Source organism: Jatropha curcas, chromosome 4 (genome assembly GCF_041381405.1).
Source record: "Jatropha curcas cultivar XTBG-Jc1 chromosome 4, XTBG_Jcur_1.0, whole genome shotgun sequence".
NCBI lineage: Eukaryota > Viridiplantae > Streptophyta > Magnoliopsida > Malpighiales > Euphorbiaceae > Jatropha > Jatropha curcas.
The window spans coordinates 30,726,714-30,749,950 of record NC_143154.1 but is presented as its reverse complement, the minus strand read 5'-3'; the positions used below and the strand labels follow the sequence as shown (position 1 = coordinate 30,749,950).

The 23,237-nt window shown below is 35.9% G+C and overlaps 5 protein-coding genes across 9 annotated transcripts in view; 3 read left to right on the top strand and 2 right to left on the bottom strand.

The window, feature by feature from the left end:
* Positions 1 to 202: 202 nt before the first annotated feature.
* On the bottom strand, positions 203 to 6,429 carry LOC105645822 (C2 calcium/lipid-binding plant phosphoribosyltransferase family protein). Of its 5 annotated transcripts, none has more exons than XM_020683957.3 (3): positions 5,961 to 6,429; positions 3,895 to 4,115; positions 203 to 3,509 (listed from the first exon to the last, which is right to left on the bottom strand). In XM_020683957.3, exon 3 carries the CDS (start codon positions 3,434 to 3,436, stop codon positions 419 to 421), a length of 3,018 nt encoding a protein of 1,005 aa, XP_020539616.1. In that variant the 5' UTR covers positions 3,437 to 3,509; positions 3,895 to 4,115; positions 5,961 to 6,429; the 3' UTR covers positions 203 to 418. The 5 variants fall into 5 exon arrangements, with proteins under 5 accessions (XP_020539616.1, XP_020539615.1, XP_012086923.1 ...); XM_020683956.3 differs by having other exon boundaries at positions 3,947 to 4,115; XM_012231533.4 differs by lacking the exon at positions 3,895 to 4,115.
* Positions 6,430 to 9,115: 2,686 nt separating this feature from the next.
* On the top strand, positions 9,116 to 12,329 carry LOC105645824 (glutathione S-transferase T1). Its single transcript, XM_089720317.1, has 7 exons — positions 9,116 to 9,428; positions 9,533 to 9,606; positions 10,061 to 10,121; positions 10,550 to 10,603; positions 10,899 to 10,978; positions 11,627 to 11,832; positions 11,956 to 12,329. The coding sequence occupies exons 1-7, from the start codon at positions 9,364 to 9,366 to the stop codon at positions 12,106 to 12,108; spliced, it is 693 nt and encodes a 230-aa protein (XP_089576443.1). The 5' UTR covers positions 9,116 to 9,363; the 3' UTR covers positions 12,109 to 12,329.
* A 372-nt stretch (positions 12,330 to 12,701) lies between these two features.
* Positions 12,702 to 16,832, top strand: LOC105645823 (glutathione S-transferase T1). Its single transcript, XM_089720315.1, has 8 exons — positions 12,702 to 12,966; positions 13,768 to 13,917; positions 14,021 to 14,094; positions 14,517 to 14,577; positions 15,054 to 15,107; positions 15,403 to 15,482; positions 16,129 to 16,334; positions 16,458 to 16,832. The coding sequence occupies exons 1-8, from the start codon at positions 12,902 to 12,904 to the stop codon at positions 16,608 to 16,610; spliced, it is 843 nt and encodes a 280-aa protein (XP_089576441.1). The 5' UTR covers positions 12,702 to 12,901; the 3' UTR covers positions 16,611 to 16,832.
* Positions 16,833 to 17,232: 400 nt separating this feature from the next.
* Positions 17,233 to 19,763, top strand: LOC105645825 (glutathione S-transferase T1). Its single transcript, XM_089720316.1, has 7 exons — positions 17,233 to 17,473; positions 17,563 to 17,636; positions 17,776 to 17,836; positions 18,018 to 18,071; positions 18,621 to 18,700; positions 18,805 to 19,010; positions 19,361 to 19,763. Exons 1-7 carry the CDS (start codon positions 17,409 to 17,411, stop codon positions 19,571 to 19,573), a joined length of 753 nt encoding a protein of 250 aa, XP_089576442.1. The 5' UTR covers positions 17,233 to 17,408; the 3' UTR covers positions 19,574 to 19,763.
* A 323-nt stretch (positions 19,764 to 20,086) lies between these two features.
* LOC105645827 (putative copper-transporting ATPase HMA5) overlaps positions 20,087 to 23,237 on the bottom strand; it is a 13,695-nt gene continuing 10,544 nt past the window's right edge. The window contains exons 5-6 of the mRNA XM_089720318.1: positions 20,769 to 21,248; positions 20,087 to 20,675 (exon numbers count right to left, since the gene is read on the bottom strand). Coding sequence (XP_089576444.1) covers positions 20,259 to 20,675; positions 20,769 to 21,248 — 897 coding nt within the window. The 3' untranslated portion in view covers positions 20,087 to 20,258. The remainder of the gene's footprint in view (positions 20,676 to 20,768; positions 21,249 to 23,237) is intronic.

Genomic DNA, 23,237 nt, shown 5'->3' with positions numbered 1-23,237 from the left:
GCATCTTCATAATTCAATTTATATATAAATTTTAGAGATGCCATGCATGAAACCCATGTACCACTTTGTCAACCACTATTTTTTTGGGCAAATTAGGTTAATTATATATTAGCCTAGTAGTTGGATCATGCATGAACCATCATTAACAACCATTAAATTAATTAAATCATAATTAAGTTGCCATGAAGTGAAAATTTGACCGTTCTTGTACAAGCATTTTCTAAGCATAATTCTATTTAACAACTCTTTATTCTACTTCTGTGTGGCCACATATGCTACTACAAATTATTTTGGATCTATCTTAGCAATCATAAGTTTGATGGCCAACACATAGTAAAGAAGGGAAATAACAGTAAAGACAACACAGATGAAGCACTTACAAAATTTTAACATATAAAAAAACATCAAAATATTCAATTTACAACATACTATCTGTCCTAGCAGGCAGCCGACGGAAGAAGTTGATAGGTGCAGAAGGTGTCCTGTAGCGAAATCTTGGATGCCTCATAATGAAGAAACCTGCCAAAGCTGCTATCACTTGAAATGGTGTCACAAACAAAACCAATGCAGCTACAAGGCAAAATAAGATAAATATGGCAGTAGCACGAGGGTCTCGCCAGCTTAACAGTGACTGAAACCGCTCCCCTTGAGTTGCAATATCACCAACAACCGTCTGAATCCTACCAGCCACACTTCGTAGCCTGTCGTACCTCATTCGAACTAGTTCTGGGCTCTTGCTTGTAGGGAATGTGTCAAATTCCTCATCAAGCTCATCTGGATGCACTGTCTCAGCTTGGGAGATCTTTGTGTTCATATGAGGAGGGTATCTTGGACGATATCGAAAATTCCATATCCCTATTAGAAACATGTAAAGGAAAACAGTGGGTAGAATGAGTTCTGGGAAGCAAGCAAGCATAAGATAGAGCACATGAACAAGTACTGTTGTGATAGGATTCTTCCACATGCAAATATCCGCAAACCACTTTCCAGCTGCAAAGAATCCTGAGAATACTGTCATTAGCCTAAAGAAATTGGCCTTGCTTCGGCGCATGCTCCATAGATGTGAATCCACATCTGACATATACTCTACCACCTCCTTTCTCAATGGAGGTTCTGCCCGACCTAACCGTAATGCTACTATGTTGACAGCTTGGTGACGCAGCATGTCCAGCTGCATTACAGTAAAGGGCCTTATATAGTGCATCTTGGGTAAAAGTGGTTTTGTATATTGATAAAGCATGTTGGCGAAAGATGTGCATGTAAACCTTATTGCCAAATGCAATTCTCCCATTTTCTTAACTCCAGTAGGATGAAGAACAAGTAAAGGATAAGAGTGTGTATAAACACGGCCAGTTTCAAGTGTAGAGATGCGAATCCGAACCTTCCCAATCTTCAGGTCCTTACCATTTGAACCTTTTTCCCCAAGCTGGCTATTGTCAAATACACCAACAGTCAAAACTGTAGCTGGATCAAAGACCTCCCAGGTGTACTGCTCATTGTATTTAGGGTGCAGGTTGTCAATAAGGGTGCGTGTTCGAACCCATTTGTGTCCGTACTTTGCCACACAATATGTATCTGATGTACCCCTCCCATCTCGTGTTTTCATAGGATGTAGTCCCACAGCATTTAAGATGCCAAGTTCCAATAACCCAATTGGTGGCCTCCAAAGCTGTTTGGCTGTTGGGCGGAGATCACTGCTGTAGTGAGTGGACTCATCAAGAACATGGTACCCTCCATCTAAGCAGACTCGAAGGTGAATACGGCTAGAGAATTTCTCTTTCTTTAACTGGTCCACATCCACAGCAACAGGTTTTTCAAGGTTAAACCAACGAGAATGAATTATCCGGTCATCAGCCCGCTTCTCCACTGAGTTCAATGGTATGATGACCCTGCCAATTATCTCATCTTTGCCAGGAGCTACACGATCCTCAACTGAAAGGATAAGGTGATCTTCAAAGGGTTCAGCTGCAACAAATAAAAGATCCTCATTCCAGAATGCATTAAAAGTTCGAGCCTGACATGTCTTTGTCTTGAAAACCTGGTTTCCAATCTGCACCTTAACATACACATCTGGGAAACGGGTCTTCTCTGATGGGACCAAATCTTGTGCCTCAACAACATTAACGCGAACATACCACAACCTTGGTGCATGATACACCTTTGAGCGTATCATTGTCGAGGCTGCTGGAGCACTATCTACAGGCATAGCTGCATCAGAATGCCACGCATCAGAAAAAGCCTCATCTGCTTGGGTGCCAATCCAGACAGCAAGCATTAGCTCTCCCTTAATCTTTTCTCCCTTCTTATCCTCAAGCCTATACCACTCCGGAGCCAAAGGACTATCAGGTGGGACTCGGAGTGGAATCTCATTGATGTCAAACCTCATAATGCCTACAAAATCATCTTTAACAAGATCCTTATCCTTAATCACTACTTCTAATACAGAAGCTTGCATGCGTTCCCTTGAAAATGCAAACACTTGGTTCCATTCAGGGTTTTGCTTTTTCTCAAAATGCTTTGTGATTCCCTTGTAGTTTCCAATTTTCACCTCAACAAATGGATCAAGACTTCCAGTAACATCCATAGCAGGAAGGTCACGAGCCTTAACTACTCTTACATAGAGAAAAAACATCCGTTCAACAAGATCATAAGTGCTTGCAGTCTTGTCACCATGAATAACACGACCACCAACAACTCTTCCCCCACCAAGAAGCGGGCTTGTCTCTTTAAGTGCATAATCAACAGGCTGTGATGATGATGCAGAGTACATACGGACCAACTTTGGAGGTTGTGGATCAGCTTTCATCTCATCAGCTACATACTTCGGAACATGATGGGTGACTACAGGGGCTGAAGAATGATGCTGATGTTGCTGGTGATTTGGGTTAGGGAGGTGATGAAAGGTGTGTCTATCTACTCTATTCTGAGGTATGGAGCTTGAGACAGGATGCACCATTTGAGCCTGGCCATGGGTTAAACCTGGATCCTTAGGTGGCAAGGGTTCAACTGCAGGAAGTGGTGTAGATGATCTTATGGATGGGTCATCAGTGATATAAACTTTCAAGCCAAGCTCTCCTCTTACGCGTGAGAAAATTCCACGCTTTTCCAAGGGGTAGTGCAACACAACGGCATCAGAGTATGGAACAAATGAAGTCCCTGTGAGGGAAACCTTTCCAAGGAAGGATCTGGAGTTGGTAGGTCTGATATTATTGTAGACATAGGCATCAAGAGTAAGATAGTGGAGGTTGGTAGCGTCAGATATGTTGAAGTAGAAACTCTCATTCCAAACAGGATTGAGGTCGTTTTCTTTAATGGTGGTACGGAACCTCTGGCCATCAAAATAGAGCTCCACAAAGGCACTGGATGAACCTTGTCCATCTTTTGGCAAAAGATTGTGAGCACTAACCACGTCTACCCCTAGCTTAAAGTTGTTCATGTCGATAGCGAGGCACGTGCACTTCTTTAGGAAAATAAGAACTACCAATGCAGCAGAAAACAGCTATATGTACCTGCAGCACAGAGACTTTAACTATTTTGGTAACCTGTACTTGATGGACTCAAAAGATATTTTAGAAGCAGGACAAAGCAATAAAAAGAATAAAGCATCAGATTCTCTCTTGATTGAACAAGCAATATAGGACATGCAATTAAAGAAACACAGGTTAATATGTAATCTGGTGATGGTTTTGCGATATTGACGGATGGATGATTGGGGGAGAGAATATTGGCAGACAGCAGCAAAGAGAAGAAATATGATTTCAGACGCTAAGAAATTGGTTAATGTCCCTCAGTTTAAAATGGCTGTGGTAAGTATATTATATGCACATGAGATGCTTGCATGCTGAATAATTAATCACAGATTCATTATGAATCGAATTTTACTAAATACTTAACTATACAATTGAACGAACATCTACTTTAGATGAAGAGAAATTAAGAAAATGACCAGCCAAGAAACGATTTATCTAAAAGTGCTGGAATCAGAAACTAATGATTCCCTTCAATGGATCATTGCACAGTGAAACTTAGAAGTCGAGAGCCATGCAAATCTGATGAAAGACTTCATGTGTTGCGATTATTGGTGGGTGGCCATATCGGCATCTGAATTCACAGCTCTGTGAAACGTTTATATGGAAGTTAGAGGACAGCCAGCTAATATAAATACACCTGCTCACAAATCTACAATTGAAATCCACACAGGACATTGAACTATACTTCTTACATGTTTATGAACATCTACTAGTAATCAATCATGAGTGCATGAAGGCATGATTGCAAGTTTTAGCAAATTTGTTTGATTTATTCTGCCAATGTCACAAAAAGTCATCGAACATGAAAAATTTAAGGACTACGAAGAAAAATGGAGCAAGGGGACAAGGTGGAAAGAAAAGGAAGAGATTTTAGGTTACTTACGACGTTTGATACAAGGTACATGTAAGAGGGAAAACATTTGTAAAGGAAATTTCATCACGAAATCATAAATGGAGGAGAAAGGGAAGGAAAGCATATTCTATTAAACCTTTTCTTCTTAATTTTTTCTTTTTTTCAAGGCTTAATCGAAAATAATCGATCCACTTTCTTTCAACATTATATAACTAGAATTCCGAGAAAAGTCAGAATTTCTTGTTTGTCCAAGTAAAAATATGCCACTTTTTTTACATATAATAATTTATATCATCTTCCCACCTTGAAACGCACTGTGTGCAATATCAGTGACAGCTGACAAATAAAGCAAAGCCGTAATGTAAAACGATTTGTATCTTCTAAAGATTATATAAGAGAAGGGAAGAGAAAGGGAAAGGTTAAGACGGAACCCAACTAATTACAAAGAAGGGAGAGTCCTTTTTCTGTCTTGTTAGAAAAGAAGGAAAGGAAAGGGCGAGAAAAGAAGCAAGAAGACAAAAATGTGAAAGGAAAATTTTCCTCTTTGATTTATTTCTTCTCAACTCTTAAAATAGAGTGAGGCTTCCGCCCACAGTTAATTCAATGACGTTTGTTTCGCAAACTAAATCTCGATTATAAAAGCAGAACCACCTACTTTCTGCATAGAATTAATTTTATATCTTTGAAAGGAAGTTCCTTTAAATATATTTAGGGAGAAAATCAGAACCAATATCTAGGTCTAGCATCTGAATAAGACAAGAAACGAAGAATGTGCCATAAGAAACAGAAACTAGTACACAGTAAACACTAACTTGTATTAAAAAGTAGACTCTATCCAGTAACTTAAAACTCTGAAAGTGAAGCCTTTAATAAAAGCAATGTTTAATGGAAGAGATTGAGATTTGGCAAAAAAGGAAACACATGCTGAGATCTAAAACACATAGACATAATAAGATCCTAAAAGTACGCTCAGAACACATGAGTTTTTCTTTATGCAGATGATGGTTCTATAGTCACAGACTGCTCAGGGCCACAGGTCACAAAATTACAAAAAGCAAAGCAGTGAGACTTTGACCTTAACCATCCGTTTCACTTTGGACCCTAGCGAAGGTGGGAAAAATAAAACTAAAAATAATTATTAATAATAAAATGCATGGGAATCAGAACAATTTTGAACATCAGATTCGACATTTTTTTTTCCCTCAATTTTCTCTAGGTCCAAACAGAGACCAAATCGTCATCTGGAAAAGAAAATGAAAATAAGGTTTGAACAGTAAATGCCACAAAAATGTAACAAAACTATAGTCGCACACATGGGATCCTTTTGATCTAGAAATCAATATCAGTATTAAGAGATAAAAAACGAACTCCTTTTTTTTTTCTCAGTTTCAAAAGCAGAAATAAAATCTTTAAAACTAGAAAGAGCAAACTTGCAAATCTTTTGCTTAATAAAGGAAAGAAATAGTTCTCATTCTCATCATCAACTCTCGAAACCGAAATCGGTAATCTCCGAATCTCGACCGATCAATGGAGAAATTTAACTAAAACAAGAAACAACAACAACAACAAAAGTTTACCTCTTTATCGGCAAAAATCTTCAGATTGCAGCCATTTTTCAAGAAACCATGAGCTTTAAAACAATAAAACTAATCTTTGTAATGCTTCAAAGAGCGGTGCATTTAAGTCTGTTAGAGAAAGACAAAGAAGGTGAGAGCATGTGTATGTTATGGCAGCGAAGGGCGAGCACGAATGACGAGGAGAGAGAGAGAGATGGGGCTATTTTATAATCACATTGTTTTGCCATTGGTGCTGCTTCTGTCTCCAGTGCAGAGAGCAAAACCAGGTTCATTTTTTATTTTTTGTTTTTTCTTTTCAATTTCCCCGGTTTCACAGAGGAAGGAATACTGTGAGGAGGGTTACATATTTGGCGGCGTGAGCTCTTTCGTTTTACACCTTCATCATCTTTTTTTCTCTTATCCTTCTATCAAGATAGAGATCAGAACTGAATGTTGACCAGAGGCAGAGCTCAGAATTATCTAATGGTGGTCTGGTCCAAGTGTCCAACTAGTGCAACAACTTTTAGTTCTGCGTGCCATATGGTAGTTCCGGTAAACATGTCAAGCCAAAATAAGTAGGAAAATTATAATTTCATCCCTATATGTTGTTATAATATATAACATTGCCCATATATTTTTTAAAATATGAAGTTTTATTTCTACTTATTGCCTCTATTTTACCGATGATATCCTTTTGTCAATATTTTGCACATCTAAAATTATTATTAGTTAAAAATAATTTAATTGTGTTAATAATTTTATTAATTATTGAAAAAACTGAAAAATATACCATTAATATTATTAAAAATATTAATTTTACCTATATTAATGTTCAAACTAAAAGAAAGAAAAAATAGAGAAAAATAATGTCAAATCAGCACGATAAAATTCTAATTTTGTGCTAATTTTATGCAATGTAAACTTTTAATTTTTTATTTTTATATATAGGTAACCATAAGTTAAAATCTCATTTAATATAACATTTATCAAATATTTATTTTAACTTAATTTGTTACATAAATTTCTTGATTATAATTGGATAATTTTTATTTATTTTCGCTCAACAAATTTCCAATTAATAATTTCTTGATCTACTAATCTATTTTGACTAATGCTATTAGAAATGCGATCTCAAGTTTTAAACCAATCAAAATCAAAAGAATTGCTATAATTTTACATATGATGGGGAAATCTAGTAAAAGCCAAAAGTTAATGTTTCCGTCTGCCAACCGCAGGCAGCATTTATGTGGCGTGAGTGGGGATCATCTAGAACTGAATGCATTAAAAGCTGGTTACTGGTGATCTGGTCACCCTCGTGATTTCTAACACTACAGATCGTACCGTACATCTGAATCTGATTAATTACGTACGTGATCATCAGAGCAGCATATAATTGGGGCCGGGTTTACTCACGTGGGTCCATATGCAGTTTCTCATTGTTCATTCGATCGAGGTCTTCTGGAAGCAATAACGGGGATAATATATAAAAATAAAATACTACAAGCATAACGATAAAACGCAATCCGAAATGTCGTCGTTGGCTAATTGTCTCTCCCTTTTTGGTTGGATTATCGGTAGCATTGGCTAAACGTTGTCGTTTTTTATAAAGAAAAATGAAAAATTAAAAAGCCACTAAAATTAATAAAATGTTAATTAATTTATAAAATTGATTATATAGTTAGGATTTTAATAAAAAATCTAATAAATTTGTATGATTGGTTGAATGGATTCTTTCCAAAGGTTCATTGCTTAATAATAAAATCTTGTCATTTGATAGTATGAATTGAATTTATAAACTCCGCTTTCCTCTACGGACTACGAGCTTGAGGCCCAATTATAATACAAACATGAGTCGAAAACATCACATTGTAGTATTACGGGCCAACCATTTTGAAAACGTACACCAAGCCCGAAAGTAGCATACGACATGTCCTTTTTTCTCTGCTATCAATAAAGTATAAACTACTAATCGTTTTTACTTCTTTTAACAAAACAAACGCGCTGCGTTTATGCTGTAAATGACGCTTTTCTTTTTCAGTGCTCTGTGAAATATGTTCGTTCTTCGTTCTTAGAAACTAAATTCCTAATGTCAAAAAAAAAAAAAAAAGAAACTAAATTCCATAGCATAGCATGCACTTGCAATTATAAAATTAAAAAAAAAAAGATTAGAAAAAAATGTGCTTCATTTTGACTCTTATTTTATATTTTATTTTATTGAAACATCCAATGACGATGTATAGAAAATTAAAACGTTATTTAATTTATTTTACAAGATAAATAATTATTTAGTCTTTCGGATTTCATCATAATTATAATTTTGCTCATCTTATTTGATAAATATATTGATTAATTTCTATAATTTAATTCTATTAAATTATTTAGTCATTTATTTAAAAGTGTAAGTTTTAATGTTGAGTGGATAATTAAATAATATTTCAATATTAAATATAATGAACTAAATAATAATCCAATATTAAATATAAATGACTAGATTTTTAAATATTATATTTATAAGGTATTTAACTTTTAAGATTAGACTTTTTGAATAGAAAAAACTAAATTATTTAATGATTCTAAATCTCAGAAACTAATAATATATATTTATCTAACGATAAGAACAAGATTATAATGTTAACTAAATCTACCTTAAATAGTTTTTTTGAGGAAAATATAGAAGCTTTAAAACCTACCTTAAATAGTCATTTTTCCTATTTTGTACTAATTTGATAGATTCAATTTGAAAATATCTATAGCCCGCACCTGTAAGATTTGAGGTGACTCGAATAAGTGTAAATGAACTGAGTTGACACACTAACTAGTTATTTAAGCTCGATTTGAAAAAAATTTGAAATATTTAGTCGGAATTCAACTTGAGTCTAACGATGTAAACTCAGAAAATTTGTGGAGCCTTAAGTTCTAACGTGTTTAGAACACCAACAAGGTTAGACTCAGCTAGATGAATTCTGGAGACTCGACACCGTCATCTAGCAAAAGAGATAAAAAGTCTACTATGACTGATAGAAAAGGTAAATACACAGCAGATGATGCGCCGTCGTATTTGGCAATTTGCGCTGGGTTTGATTCGTGTGAACGCCAGACCGAATTTTGGTACCGCCCAAATATGTCAGTTACGGGAAAAATCAAAATAAGCTTTAATTAGTATTTGATGGCAATTGAAGGCAGAGAAACTGGCGGGATACCTTACGTGTTTGCTTGTCGCATTCATATCTTCATCAATCATGGAAAGTTATCATAAATAATTCCATTAAAGACTTGTCACATATGCGTTATCCCATACAGAAAACGCGTTTAACCTTACTCTTGCTAATTATATAAGCGATAAGGATCCACCGGAGCACAAAGCAATAGAGCATATACTCACACAAACAATACAATCTACAGAGAGAGAGAATCGGCAGCGACAATGGCGTTGAAAGTGTACGGACATCGTGTTTCCCAACCGTCACGCGCTGTTATGATCTTCTGCAAGTAATTTCATATTTCGATCACTTATTCATGATCATATTTTTAACTTTCAGATCAGTATTTTGCATTTTTTTTATCTGCTGATGACTGTTAATCAAATCTGCTAGGGTTAATGGAATTGAGTTTGAGGAGATCACAATTGACTTGTCTAAGAAACAGCATAAGACTCCTGAATTCAAAGGTATTATTTATTTTATGAAATGTTTAGATAAATTATTGTGGTTTATGACTAATTAATTAGTAAATGATTTAGATATATGAGATCTGTTTTTCAGTTCTCACTTAATTTATAATATTAATTTTTAGATCCAATTAGTTCTTTGACATAATCATGGTCATTGACTTTATAAATTTGTAAGCAGGACTGTTTGTTGGTCCTTACTGCTTGAAAATGGAGCCATTATATTTGTTTATTGAGAGGGTATATGATTAGGATTTGATTTTTTTGATGTTGGAGGTTTGATCTTGCTTTCTTGACGACTTATTATGCCCAGCTGTTTCAAGTTTACTGAACAAAATCCAGTTGTATTTAACGCATTAGTGATCGGTTTCTTCCAAAATATTAATTGTGAGTAGTAATTTGTTTATTGATATGATTAGCACTAACCTTTTTTGTTGTTGACGACATTTTTCAGAGATAAATCCTATGGGACAAGTGCCAGCTATTGTTCATGATGATTTTAAGCTATTTGAGAGGTATGATATAACCCTGTTTTGGTGCGCTCTTTCCCCCCCCACGCAGAAATTTGTTATTTTATTGTACAAATTGAGGGTTGGTTTGTTAAGGACTATTTTTTATCTGTTCATTTACCATTCTGCATCGGCGGAGATTGTTGTTGCTGAAATATTAGATTAAATCTATCCTGTTACCACTTACCCCAAACCAACCCTGTGTGTACTCACAGTCTCACAGACGCATAAGTTTGGTGAAGATATCCCAAGTTAATCACAATATTATACATGTCTATCTTTTCAAATATTCTGGAAATCCAGACAGGCCATGTGGATGCAACTTTTATCATATAATTTGGTTTTATGATGTATTCTTAAGTATTGAATTGTGATAGTTCCTCCTCCAGCCACAGAAATTTATGTGTCAACTAACTTCTTTTTCCACTCTGCAGCCATGCAGTCCTTACCTATCTTGCCTGTGCGTTTCCTGGAGTTACAGATCATTGGTAAGCAGAGTTCGTCATATTTTGCAGTCAATTTCTTTGATTAGGCTCTGCGTGAGTCTTGTCAATGTTCAAAGTTTTGAATTGGAAATGTAACAGAATTATAATGACTGAGGCTGATTTTCAAGACATGCATATAAGTTGATGTCTAGATAGTCTAGATGCATATAAAAGCATAAAACAAGCATAAAATATGAGTGCTAAGAAAGTTTTTGGATTGCCAATAGCAAGTTACTTTTATTCAACCAAATGTCATATTTTGCACTCAGTTCTTAATAGTTTTCCATGTGCACTAAAGGTATCCTGCTGATCTTCGCAAGAGAGCCAAGGTTCAATCTGTGTTAGACTGGCACCATTCTACCTTACGCCGTGGCTCAGGTGCTTCATACACTACTCCATAAGATATTGAAAGTAGTTTATGTGTGTGTGTGTGTGTTTGTGTCTTGCTAACACTTATCTCTCTCTCTCTCTCTCTCTCTCGAATAAATATATATATATATATATACATACACACACACCTTGCTAACTGTGATACTTTGTAGTGACCGAGAGTGTTGTTACTTCTTTCTTTGATGTTAAAATATGACTAACCTTCAAGCTTCGAAGACCACATTGTAGTAGCAATGAAGAGGAATTCGTAACCTGTATGATAGGTTTAAAACAACCTGTATGATGGGTTTAACTTGGCATAAAATAGATTAGACCTTAAGGCTGCCCTATGGTGACTGTGCTTTGCCTTGACATCTCATGCAATTATCTAACATGTCCTAGAGAGCATGGCGTTTAACAATAACCTAATTACAATCAGAATTGAAGATGTTCGTTCATCCTTTTTTTTTTGTCCATCTTAGTACTGGGTATTGCAAACTAAAAAAGTTCCATTTCTTAATTTGTTTAGTATAATGCTGAACCATTAATAATTCAATTTCTTATATTTCTGTTGCTTTTGAAATACTCAGGAGCTTGCTTGTTGATATATGTTCAGTTGCGCCGTGGGATACTGATTTATTTGCCTTTTCTTTCCAGTTACCTATGTGATAAATGCTAAACTGGCACCTGTATTTGGCCAGCCCCTTAACCCACAGGCAGCAGCTGAAGGTGAGAAAATTTTGACTTGTGCTCTGTCAACAATAGAGTCCATTTGGCTTCAGGACAGTGGGAAATTCTTGCTTGGAGCAGATCAACCATCGTTAGCGGATCTTAGCCTTGTCTGTGAAATCATGCAACTTCATGTAATACTTTTTTTTTCCTTGCTTTCTTTTTTGTTTTAACTTTGGAATTACAAACACACAGTCACATGTTAGTTCCCTGAGGTGGACATGACATTCATATGTAAACTTGTTTGTTGGATACAGCTATTGGAAGAAAATGATCGCAATCGTTTACTGGACCCATACAAGAAAGTTCAACAGTGGATTGAAAATACAAAAACTGCAACGAACCCTCATTTTGATGAACTCCACGGTGCTGTTTTTCAATTCGGTGCAATGCTGAACAAGCAGCAGTAAGCAGGAAGGAAGAGTGAGGTTTATCTCAAATGCAATATTTGAGGAAGAGTGTTGTAGCCTTTTATTTAAAAATCTGCAATAAGATTGTTCGACATTTTCAGAGATTAAGGACTTGTCAGGCAGTGTTAATGTTGCTTGCTATGTATCAAAACGTTTGGATAATATTTCCTGATATTGTCCAAATGATGAGAACCTTGTTGAATAAATAGATGTTTATGTTATATCTGGTGTTTTTTCTGACGGGATATTTAGATACTGGCCCATGGAATGAAGGTATCTTTATGTTTATTATAGTGCTAATTTGCTTTTCAGGCCTGAAAACCCAATTCAAGCAAATTTTAAGAAATTATAATCTCATTATTTGCTTCAATGATTTGGGTACTTTCTTCAATTCTTCTTCAGTATCATAATGCAAATAAATTACAAAGAAGGAACAGCATATTCTTTAGCATCTCATATGGGTTTCACAAATCAATTTCCTGAAAATTTTAACTGGAAAGCAGACTTGTACGGTTCTTTTTTCATGGGCAAAACTGGAATTAAATAGTCTTGATATGCGGGCTTGTAGTTGCAACTAACATCTTTCCCACCATTTTTACTTGGCCCAGTTTCTAACCTTACAAGCTGTAGGAAATGCACCTGAGAAGCGTGAAAGTTGGACTCCGGCAGTCAATCCAACAAGATTAGCTGTTTAAAAGCCCGAAACCAAAAACTGGTGAACATCAGTCTTGAAGAAACAAACATCATACTCTCTTCATAGATCGACAGTTTAGAAATAGAGAGAAGCAAGAAAATGAAGCTGAAGATATATGCAGATCGAATGTCCCAGCCATCACGGGCAGTTCTTATCTTCTGCAAGTAATTTAATTTAATGGTTTTTTACTGCAAATTTAAAGCTGGGTTTTTGTTTTTCTTGATTATTTTTGACTTGGGTGTTTATATACAGGGTGATTATAATGTTAACTAAATCTACCTTAAATAGTTTTTTTTGAGGAAAATATAGAAGCTTTAAAACCTACCTTAAATAGTCATTTTTCCTATTTTGTAGTAATTTGATAGATTCAGTTTGAAAATATCTATAGCCCGTGCTTTTAAGGTTTGAGGTGGCTCGAATAAGTGTAAATGAATTGAGTTGACACGTTAATTAGTTATTTAAGCTCGATTTGAAAAAAATTTAAAATATTTAGTTGAAATTCAACTTGAGTCTAACGATGTAAACTCAGAAAATTTGTAGAGCCTTAAGTTCTAACGTGTTTAGAACACCAACAAGGTTTGACTCAGCTAGATGAATTCTCGAGTCTCGACACCGTCATCTAGCCAAAGAGATAAAAAGTCTACTATGACAGTGATAGAAAATGTAAATACACAGCAGATGTACGCGCCGTCGTATTTGGCAATTTGCGCTGGGTTTGATTCTTGTGAACGCGAGAGCGAATCCTGGTATCGCCCAATTATGTCAGTTATGGGAAAAATCAAAATATGCTTTAACTAGTATTTAATGGCAATTGAAGGCAGAGAAACTGGCGGGATACCTTACGTGTTTGCTTGTCGCATTCATATCTTCATCAATCATGGAAACTTATCATAAATAATTCTTGTCACATCTGCGTTATCCCATACATAAAACGCGTTTAACCTTACTCTTTCCAATTATATAAGCGATAAGGATCCACCAGAGCACAGAGCAATAGAGCATATACTCACACAAACAATACTATCTACAGAGAGAGAATCGGCAGCGACAATGGCGTTGAAAGTGTACGGACATCGTGGTTCCCAACCGACACGCGCTGTTATGATCTTCTGCAAGTAATTTCATATTTCGATCACTTATTCATGATCATATTTTTAACTTTCAGATCAGTATTTTGCATTTTTTTTTCTGCTGATGACTGTTAATAAAATCCGCTAGGATTAATGGAATTGAGTTTGAGGAGATCACAATTGACTTGTCTAAGAATCAGCATAAGACTCCTGAATTCAAAGGTATTATTTATTTTATGAAATGTTTAGATAAATTATTGTTGTTTATGACTAATTAATTAGTAAATGATTTAGATATATGAGATCTGTTTTTAGATTCAATTAGTTCTTTGACATAATCATGGTCATTGACTTTATAAATTTGTAAGCAGGACTGTTTGTTGGTCCTTACTGCTTGAAAATGGAACCATTATATTTGTTTATTGAGAGTGTATATGATTAGGATTTGATTTTTTTGATGTTGGAGGTTTGATCTTGCTTTCTTGACGACTTATTATGCCCAGCTGTTTCAAGTTTACTGAACAAAATCCAGTTGTATTTAACGCATTAGTGATCGGTTTCTTCCAAAATATTAATAATGAGTAGTAATTTGTTTATTGATATGATTAGCACTAACCTTTTTTGTTGTTGACGACATTTTTCAGAGATAAATCCTATAGGGCAAGTGCCAGCTATTGTTCATGATGATTTTAAGCTATTTGAGAGGTATGATATAACCCTGTTTTGGTGCGCTCTTCTTCCACACCGGCCGGCGCCCCCCCCCCCCCCCTCTCTCTCTCTCTCTCTCTCTCTCTCTCTCCACAGGCAGAAATTTGTTATTTTATTGTACAAATTGAGGGTTGGTTTGTTAAGGACTATTTTTTATCTGTTCATTTACCATTCTTCATCGGCGGAGATTGTTGTTGCTGAAATATTAGATTAAATCTATCCTGTTACCACTTACCCCAAACCAACCCTGTGTGTACTCACAGTATCACAGACGCATAAGTTTGGTGAAGATATCCCAAGTTAATCACAATATTATACATGTCTATCTTTTCAAATATCCAGACAAGCCATGTGGATGCAACTTTTATCATATAACTTGGTTTTATGATGTATTCTTAAGTATTGAATTGTGTTAGTTCCTCCTCCAGCCACAGAAATTTATGTGTCAACTAACTTCTTTTTCCACTCTGCAGCCATGCAGTCCTTACCTATCTTGCCTGTGCGTTTCCTGGAGTTACAGATCATTGGTAAGCAGAGTTCATCATATTTTGCAGTCAATTTCTTTGATTAGGCTCTGCGTGAGTCTTGTCAATGTTCAAAGTTTTGAATTGGAAATGTAACAGAATTATAATGACTGAGGCTGATTTTCAAGACATGCATATAAGTTGATGTCTAGATAGTCTAGATGCATATAAAAGCATAAAACAAGCATAAAATATGAGTGCTAAGAAAGTTTTTGGATTGCCAATAGCAAGTTACTTTTATTCAACCAAATGTCATATTTTGCACTCAGTTCTTAATAGTTTTCCATGTGCACTAAAGGTATCCTGCTGATCTTCGCAAGAGAGCCAAGGTTCAATCTGTGTTAGACTGGCACCATTCTACCGTACGCCGTGGCTCAGGTGCTTCATACACTACTCCATATGATATTGAAAGTAGTTTGTGTGTGTGTGTGTGTGTGTGTGTGTCTTGCTAACATTTATCTCTCTCTCTCTCTCTCTCTCGAATAAATATATATATATATATACATACACACACACCTTGCTAACTGTGATACTTTGTAGTGACCGAGAGTGTTGTTACTTCTTTCTTTGATGTTAAAATATGACTAACCTTCAAGCTTCGAAGACCACGTTGTAGTAGCAATGAAGAGGAATTCGTAACCTGTATGATAGGTTTAAAACAACCTGTATGATGGGTTTAACTTGGCATAAAATAGATTAGACCTTAAGGCTGCCCTATGGTGACTGTGCTTTGCCTTGACATCTCATGCAATTATCTAACATGTCCTAGAGAGCATGGCGTTTAACAATAACCTAATTACAATCAGAATTGAAGATGTTCGTTCATCCTTTTTTTTTGTCCATCTTAGTACTGGGTATTGCAAACTAAAAAAAGTTCCATTTCTTAATTTGTTTAGTATAATGCTGAACCATTAATAATTCAATTTCTCATATTTCTGTTGCTTTTGAAATACTCAGGAGCTTGCTTGTTGATATATGTTCAGTTGCGCCATGGGATACTGATTTATTTGCCTTTTCTTTCCAGTTACCTATGTGATAAATGCTAAACTGGCACCTGTATTTGGCCAGCCCCTTAACCCACAGGCAGCAGCTGAAGGTGAGAAAATTTTGACTTGTGCTCTGTCAACAATAGAGTCCATTTGGCTTCAGGACAGTGGGAAATTCTTGCTTGGAGCAGATCAACCATCGTTAGCGGATCTTAGCCTTGTCTGTGAAATCATGCAACTTCATGTAATACTTTTTGTTTCCTTGCTTTCTTTTTTGTTTTAACTTTGGAATTACAAACACACAGTCACATGTTATTTCCCTGAGGTGGACATGACATTCATATGTAAACTTGTTTGTTGGATACAGCTATTGGAAGAAAATGATCGCAATCGTTTACTGGGCCCATACAAGAAAGTTCGGCAGTGGATTGAAGATACAAAAACTGCAACGAACCCTCATTTTGATGAACTCCATGGTGCTGTTTTTGAATTCGGTGCAATGCTGAACAAGCAGCAGTAAGCAGGAGGGAAGAGTGAGGTTTAATCTCAAATGCAATATTTGAGGAAGAGTGTTGTAGCCTTGTATTTAAAAATCTGCAATAAGATTGTTCGACATTTTCAGAGATTAAGGACTTGTCCGGCAGTGTTAATGTTGCTTGCTATGTATCAAAACGTTTGGATAATATTTCCTGATATTGTCCAAATGATGAGAACCTTGTTGAATAAATAGATGTTTATGTTATATCTGGTGTTTTCTGTGACGGGATATTTAGGTACTGGCCTATGGAATGAAGGAATCTTTATGTTTATTATAGTGCGAGTGAAAACCCAATTCAAGCAACTTTTAAGAAATTATAATCTCATTATTTCCTTCAATGATTTGGGTACTTTCTTCAATTCTTCTTCAGTATCATAATGCAAATAAATTACAAAGAATGCAAATAAATTACAAAGAAGGAACAGCATATTCTTTAGCATCTCATATAGGTTTCACAAATCAATTTCCTGAAAATTTTAACTGGAAAGCAGACTTGTACGGTTATTTTTTCATGGGCAAAACTGGAATTAATTAGTCTTGGTATGCGGGCTTGTCGCTGCTACTAACATCTTTACCACCATTTCTACTTGGCCCAGTTTCAAACCTTACAAACTGTAGGAAATGCACCTGAGAAGCGTGAAAGTTGGACTCCGGTAGTCAATCCAACAAGATAAGCTGTTTAAAAGCCCGAAACCGAAAACTGGTAAACAACAGTCTTGAAGAAACAAACATCACACTCTCTACATAGATCGCAGTTTAGAAAGAGAGAGAAGCAAGAAAATGAAGCTGAAGATATACGCAGATCGAATGTCCCAGCCATCACGGGCAGTTCTTATCTTCTGCAAGTAATTTAATTTAATGGTTTTTTACTGCAAATTTAAAGCTGGGTTTTTTTTTTTTCTTGATTATATTTGATTTGGGTTTTTATATACAGGGTAAACGGGATAGACTTTGAGGAGGTGAAAATTGACATATCCAAGCGTCAACAGTTATCTCATGAATTCAAAGGTATCTCCTTTCTTCCTTATTCTTGTTTTAATTTTTCGTTTCTTTTTTGGTTTAGCTAATTTTACAAAGCAGTTGAGTTTTACCGACACAAAAAAACCAGTAACAGCTTGTTCTTACTTTTTCTGTCTTGTCTTTTTAGAGATAAACCCTATGGGAAAAGTGCCAGCCATAGTTGACGGAAGATTCAAGCTGTTTGAAAGGTGTCGTGAGCTCTCTCTCTAGGTTCTGAAACTCCAATTGAATGGCAATGCTAGCAATTTTTATTTTGTTATTTAGTTGTATGTGCTTCGTAAATTATAAATTATGGTTACTTTTTTTTGAGAATCTTAAATCACTTTTTCCCCCCTCTTTGCAATTGAACTTCTTAACTGTTTTTTGCAGCCACGCAATCCTTATCTACCTGGCTTGTGCATTTCCTGGAGTTGCTGACCATTGGTAAGTACAGCTGCTTATGTTTAACTGAATCTCTTGATTGCGTGTTTATGTGACATGAATAGTTAACTTGTATGAAGTACTTTAGCTGGAAACAAGATGAAATGTTATTGATACTAATGTGATATAGTTAGTACCAAAAGATGAGCAGAATAAGGGCACAGAAAGCTCCTTATGATCATGAAGATCTCCTGGCTAAGTTCTTGATCTATTATCTTTTACTACTCCAGGTCATACTTTGTCAAACTTTACTTTGCTTTTAGGGCATAAATTAAGAAGATGGAGAAATTCAATGGTATAGCTGTGCTTCTATATCTAAAAACCACGGATTTGATGAATCTGGTACCTCAACATGAAGCCAATATCACTTTTACTTGCATGCTTGTTTCTGTGCAGGCAGTGTCTGACCCATTCCTGAGTATTTTTGTCATTTACATACTTCCAATTAAAAGATCTCTAGTTTATGTAAAGGATATATGTACTTTGCTTTCTGTTTCATGTTTGTATGCTGCAAATCAGTTCTTAACAATTTTTACTGCATCACGCTTTAAGGTATCCGGCCGATCTTTCCAAGAGAGCTAAGATTCAATCGGTGTTGGATTGGCATCACTTGAATTTACGAGAGGGAGCACGTGCGTCGTAGTTAATTTGATCTTGAACATCTATTATATACGTATAATTACAATGTTTATTTGGGTTTTATAACATGCTAGTAACCCAGAAAGTTCTTCAATAGGTAAATATGTTGTGAATACTGCACTGGCGCCTGCACTTGGCCTACCCCTGAATCCACGAGCTGCTGCCAAAGCCGAGGAAGTTCTCTTGTCATCGCTGTCAAAGATAGAATCCTTTTGGCTCAAGGGGAGTGGACGATTTTTGGTTGGCAGCAATCAACCATCCATAGCAGATCTAAGCCTTGTCTGTGAAATAATGCAACTGGAGGTATGCAGATAAAAACCCAGTGCTTTTTCATTTTTTGTTATCCCTTGTATTGCTAGGATAAAAAGGAACAAAGTCTCTGTGTGCATGTGTATGTGAGAGTTTTAATTAGATTTTTCAATTAGTGGGTTTCTGTTGGCGATGCTTGGAGCTTCCCCCGCCTCTGCATGTGTGAGAACCCTTGACCTTCTTTTTATGATCTTGTGCAGTTGTGGTTCTATAAAGCAGCATAACCATTATTATCCACTTAATGTGTTTCTTTACCTTAAAAGTTTATTTGAATTGCTGAGCTGAGGGAGTTAAATAGGCTTGTATGTATTATGATTTCATATGAAATTTACTTTTGGATTTAGGTTTTGGACGAGAAGGATAGAAATCGAATACTCGGTCCGCATAGGAAAGTTCAACAATGGATAGAGGATACAAGAAATGCAACAAGGCCTCACTTTAATGAAGTGCACCAAATCCTGTTTAAAGTTAAAGCAAAACTGAAAAAACAGCTATCAGAGAGAGCTATTAATGAGACCGAATCAAGCTCGAAAACAACATTGCACTCAAAGATATAGCAACTCATTGATAAATGAATAAAGCATTTCTGGGTTTATCTTTATCCTGTATGGGTATAGGCCTGACTCTGAGCCAAAGATCATTGAAATTTCACAGCTACTATGGAAAAAATAATGTAATTCTCTGTAAACGACTGGTTTAGATATCCTCTTCTCAAATAAAGAGATGTCGTTTATCCTTTGCTTATAATTCATTTTTTTCTCTTTTGACTGATGTATATGGGCAAATATTAATTTTTACTACAATCTTTTTGCCTCACCGAAAAAAAAATTGCATTCTTTCATACATAAGGAAAATTTATCAAAAATGAACTAGCAAAAATTATGCATCTGCGCAAAACATTGTAATTTTTCTGCTGATTTGCTAAGTTTTCAATGTTTGAAACGCACGAAAAGTTGCCGTCTTCAAAGGAAAAGTTTTCCCTTTCAAAATGTTTCCTCCCATTGAATTGTAAATTTATAGCTATCAGCCTATCAGAACAAAGTAAAAGAGAGGAACATAACCAAAAACAGCTTATCATAAAACAGCCATATATTATATATACAGGTGATCATAAAACAGCTTCAGCTTGTATATAACCAAAAAAAAAAAAAAAAACATCAAGCAACGAGCTTTCACACTTGATTTTTCCTATGACTTGACAAATATAAACAAATACTTGTTTTGAAAACCAAGATCATGAATTCACTCAATCCTAATCCCTCGAATCTCAAGATTTTCAAGCATTTTTGGTCTCTTGTAATTTTTTAACAGGAGGGAGCACACAACGACACTAACTGAAGAAGCTGCCATGGCGGCTCCAGCAATCCAGGGAGGCAAACGGAATCCAGTGCCAGGGAAAAGTGCTCCAGCAGCTATTGGAATACCAAGCAGGTTATAACCCAGAGCCCAAATGTAGTTAAGCCGAATACGCGAAAAGGTCTTCCTTGACAAGTCTATAGCAGTGATCACATCCTCCAAGTTGCTCTTCATTAGAACTATATCAGCTGCTTCTATTGCAATATCTGTGCCTGCACCAATTGCCATTCCAACATCTGCTGCTACAAGTGCTGGAGAATCATTTATGCCATCACCCACCATTGCCACTATATGACCTGTAGCCTGCAAATGATAGAGATTATAGTTCAAAAAGATTGTCTCAATTTGTGAGTTTTAATTAGCTATAGCAAAAATAAAAAGGTGCAGATAATAAACCTGTAGTTCCTTTACTTTCTCTGCTTTCTGCTCGGGCTTTGCTTCTGCAATAACAGTTACGATCCCAACGTCTCCAGCAACAGAACTGGCTGTTCCCCAATTGTCACCTGTCGCCATAATGCTTCTAACTTTCATAGACTTGAGAATTGAAATGACTTCACGTGCTCCTGGTTTTAGAGGATCCGATATGGCTAGAACTCCAGTCACTTCTCTATCTATTGCAATTAAAATCCCTGTTTGAGCCATCCCTTCAGTTTCTGTTAGCATTTCTTCAGCATCAACTGGAATGGCAATGTTGTGGTCAAACATCAAGCTTCTGTTTCCTACTATTATTTCCTTGTCACGAACAATAACTTTCACTCCATGGCCAGTGATAGAGACAAAATCTTGTGCCTCTGGCCAGACTGGGTTCTCTTCATTTTCTCTGAATTTCTTGGCGTATTCTACAATGGCTTTGGCTAAAGGATGTCCACTATTTACCTAATAAGGATATGTAGCATAAACTGTCAATAGTCATCATAAAATCAACAGATTTTTAGAAGTTCTGTTTCTCAAAGTCTAGCAAGAATACTAAGATTTACTCAGGTATGGCTATAATGACAAGTTCATTTAATAGCAAGTTTTTGGGGAGAAAATCATACCTCAGCTGCAGCAACAAGTTCATAAAAATCTCTAAGCACCATATTTTTGAAGAGTTTCGTGTTAACAACAACTGGCTTTCCCACTGTTAGAGTTCCTGTCTTGTCAAACACAATGCAGTTCACCTGCAAGATCAATAACCAGACCAATTAGAGGCACATTTAGTATTGACAGGCTCATGCACATAAATTCTCAAAATGAATTTGTACAGGAAGAATGAACTTATGGCTAACCTTGTGTGCACTTTCTAATGCTTGACCACCTTTGATTAGGACACCCTGAGATGCACCAACGCCGGTACCAACCATGACAGCAGTTGGGGTGGCTAATCCAAGAGCACATGGACAGGCTATGACCATGACAGAGATTCCAAATTGGAGTGCAAGCTCAAAGCTGTCCATGGAACTCGGTATCCAAGATTCTGGGTAGCCATGGAACTTTGCAGCTAAAAACCAGGCAAGCCAAGTTGAGAATGATAGAATGATGACCTGCAAAAAGAATAGCTTACTATTGACAAAGGCCATTATCATATATTAATATAAGGGTGGCCATATTACGGTTTCGGGAACCGGAACCGTCGGATCGAACCGGTCCCGAACTGTAACCGGAACCGGTCCGAATCGGAGATTTTCAGTTCGGTTCCGATTCTAAATTTCTGGAACCGAAACCGGCAGTTCCACAAAACCGGTCGGAACCGGATTGGAACCGCCGGTTCTCCGGCCGGTTCGAACCGCCAGTTCTAGCCGTTATAAACTGTCAGTTGTGTTTTTTTTTTTTTAATTTTGTAATGAAATCTCTTAATTACCCCTCCCAACAGCCATAAACGGCTAGTTTCAACGGTATTTTTGGAAAAATAATTTTTTGGATTTATTATAAATACCTCATTTCATTTACAAATTTATCACAAAAAAATCTCTACTCTCTCTACAATATACTTCACTCTACTACACTCTACTCTATATTATTCTTCTCTACTCTAATCTCTCTTATTAAGTTATTATTCTCTCTAATTTTTTTTATTCAATTTTTCAAATCATATCTTATTATCATATAATGGCAAGTGGAGGAAACTCAAATTCGGGTAAGGGCAAGGGAAAGATTAGAGAAACACAATATTCATCTATTCCTACAAACGACATCTATAATTTCACTCCCAACCAATTTAATTTTGAGGGATATCCAAATGAAAATTTAGAAATTTCAACTCAAGAATCTAAATTTAAAGAGCAATTACAAGAAGAGGAAGAGCAAAAGCAAGAGCAACGAGCACAAATTGTTGGAAGAGCAAGACAAAGTTCCGACATATTCGCCATTCATTTTACGAAAAAATTCAAAGATGAGAAAATGTACGATGTAATTTGCAATTATTATGGAAAATCTTATAAATTTAAACAAGCGGGCGGCTATGGATCATTTTGGAAGCATTTGGAGACAAAACATCCATCAAAAATAGGAGTTGATCGGTCTCAAACACAAATTTCCGGGTACGCATCTTCTAACCTTTCTTTATTTCAATATTCTGAAAAAATACAAAAAGAAAAATTAGCAAAAATGATTTTTATGGAACATTTAGCTTTTAGTTTTGGTGAAAAAGTAGGTTTTAATAATTATTGTCAAAAAGCTTTAAATCCTTTTGCTAAAAGAGTGTCAAGAAATACTGTTAAACGAACTATTATTTCTTTATATAATAAAGGAAAAAAAAAAGAGTTAGAGCTTTTATTTTCTCAAATGAAAATTCGTGTTTCAATTTGATGTGATATTTGGAGTGATCATTGGCAAATGCATTCTTAATTATATGAGCATTACATGTCATTGGATTGATGATGATTG

Bases quoted from the DNA above. Each gene is read 5' to 3' on its own strand.
- LOC105645822 (XM_020683957.3), bottom strand. From the start codon at position 3,436: ATGAACAACTTTAAGCTAGGGGTAGACGTGGTTAGTGCTCACAATCTT.
- LOC105645824 (XM_089720317.1), top strand. From the start codon at position 9,364: ATGGCGTTGAAAGTGTACGGACATCGTGTTTCCCAACCGTCACGCGCT. The intron at 9,607-10,060 runs GTATTATTTATT...GACATTTTTCAG, and splicing joins TAAGACTCCTGAATTCAAAG to AGATAAATCCTATGGGACAA. The intron at 10,122-10,549 runs GTATGATATAAC...TCCACTCTGCAG, and splicing joins GATTTTAAGCTATTTGAGAG to CCATGCAGTCCTTACCTATC.
- LOC105645823 (XM_089720315.1), top strand. From the start codon at position 12,902: ATGAAGCTGAAGATATATGCAGATCGAATGTCCCAGCCATCACGGGCA. The intron at 14,095-14,516 runs GTATTATTTATT...GACATTTTTCAG, and splicing joins TAAGACTCCTGAATTCAAAG to AGATAAATCCTATAGGGCAA. The intron at 14,578-15,053 runs GTATGATATAAC...TCCACTCTGCAG, and splicing joins GATTTTAAGCTATTTGAGAG to CCATGCAGTCCTTACCTATC.
- LOC105645825 (XM_089720316.1), top strand. From the start codon at position 17,409: ATGAAGCTGAAGATATACGCAGATCGAATGTCCCAGCCATCACGGGCA. The intron at 18,701-18,804 runs GTGCGTCGTAGT...GTTCTTCAATAG, and splicing joins GAATTTACGAGAGGGAGCAC to GTAAATATGTTGTGAATACT. The intron at 19,011-19,360 runs GTATGCAGATAA...TTTTGGATTTAG, and splicing joins GTGAAATAATGCAACTGGAG to GTTTTGGACGAGAAGGATAG.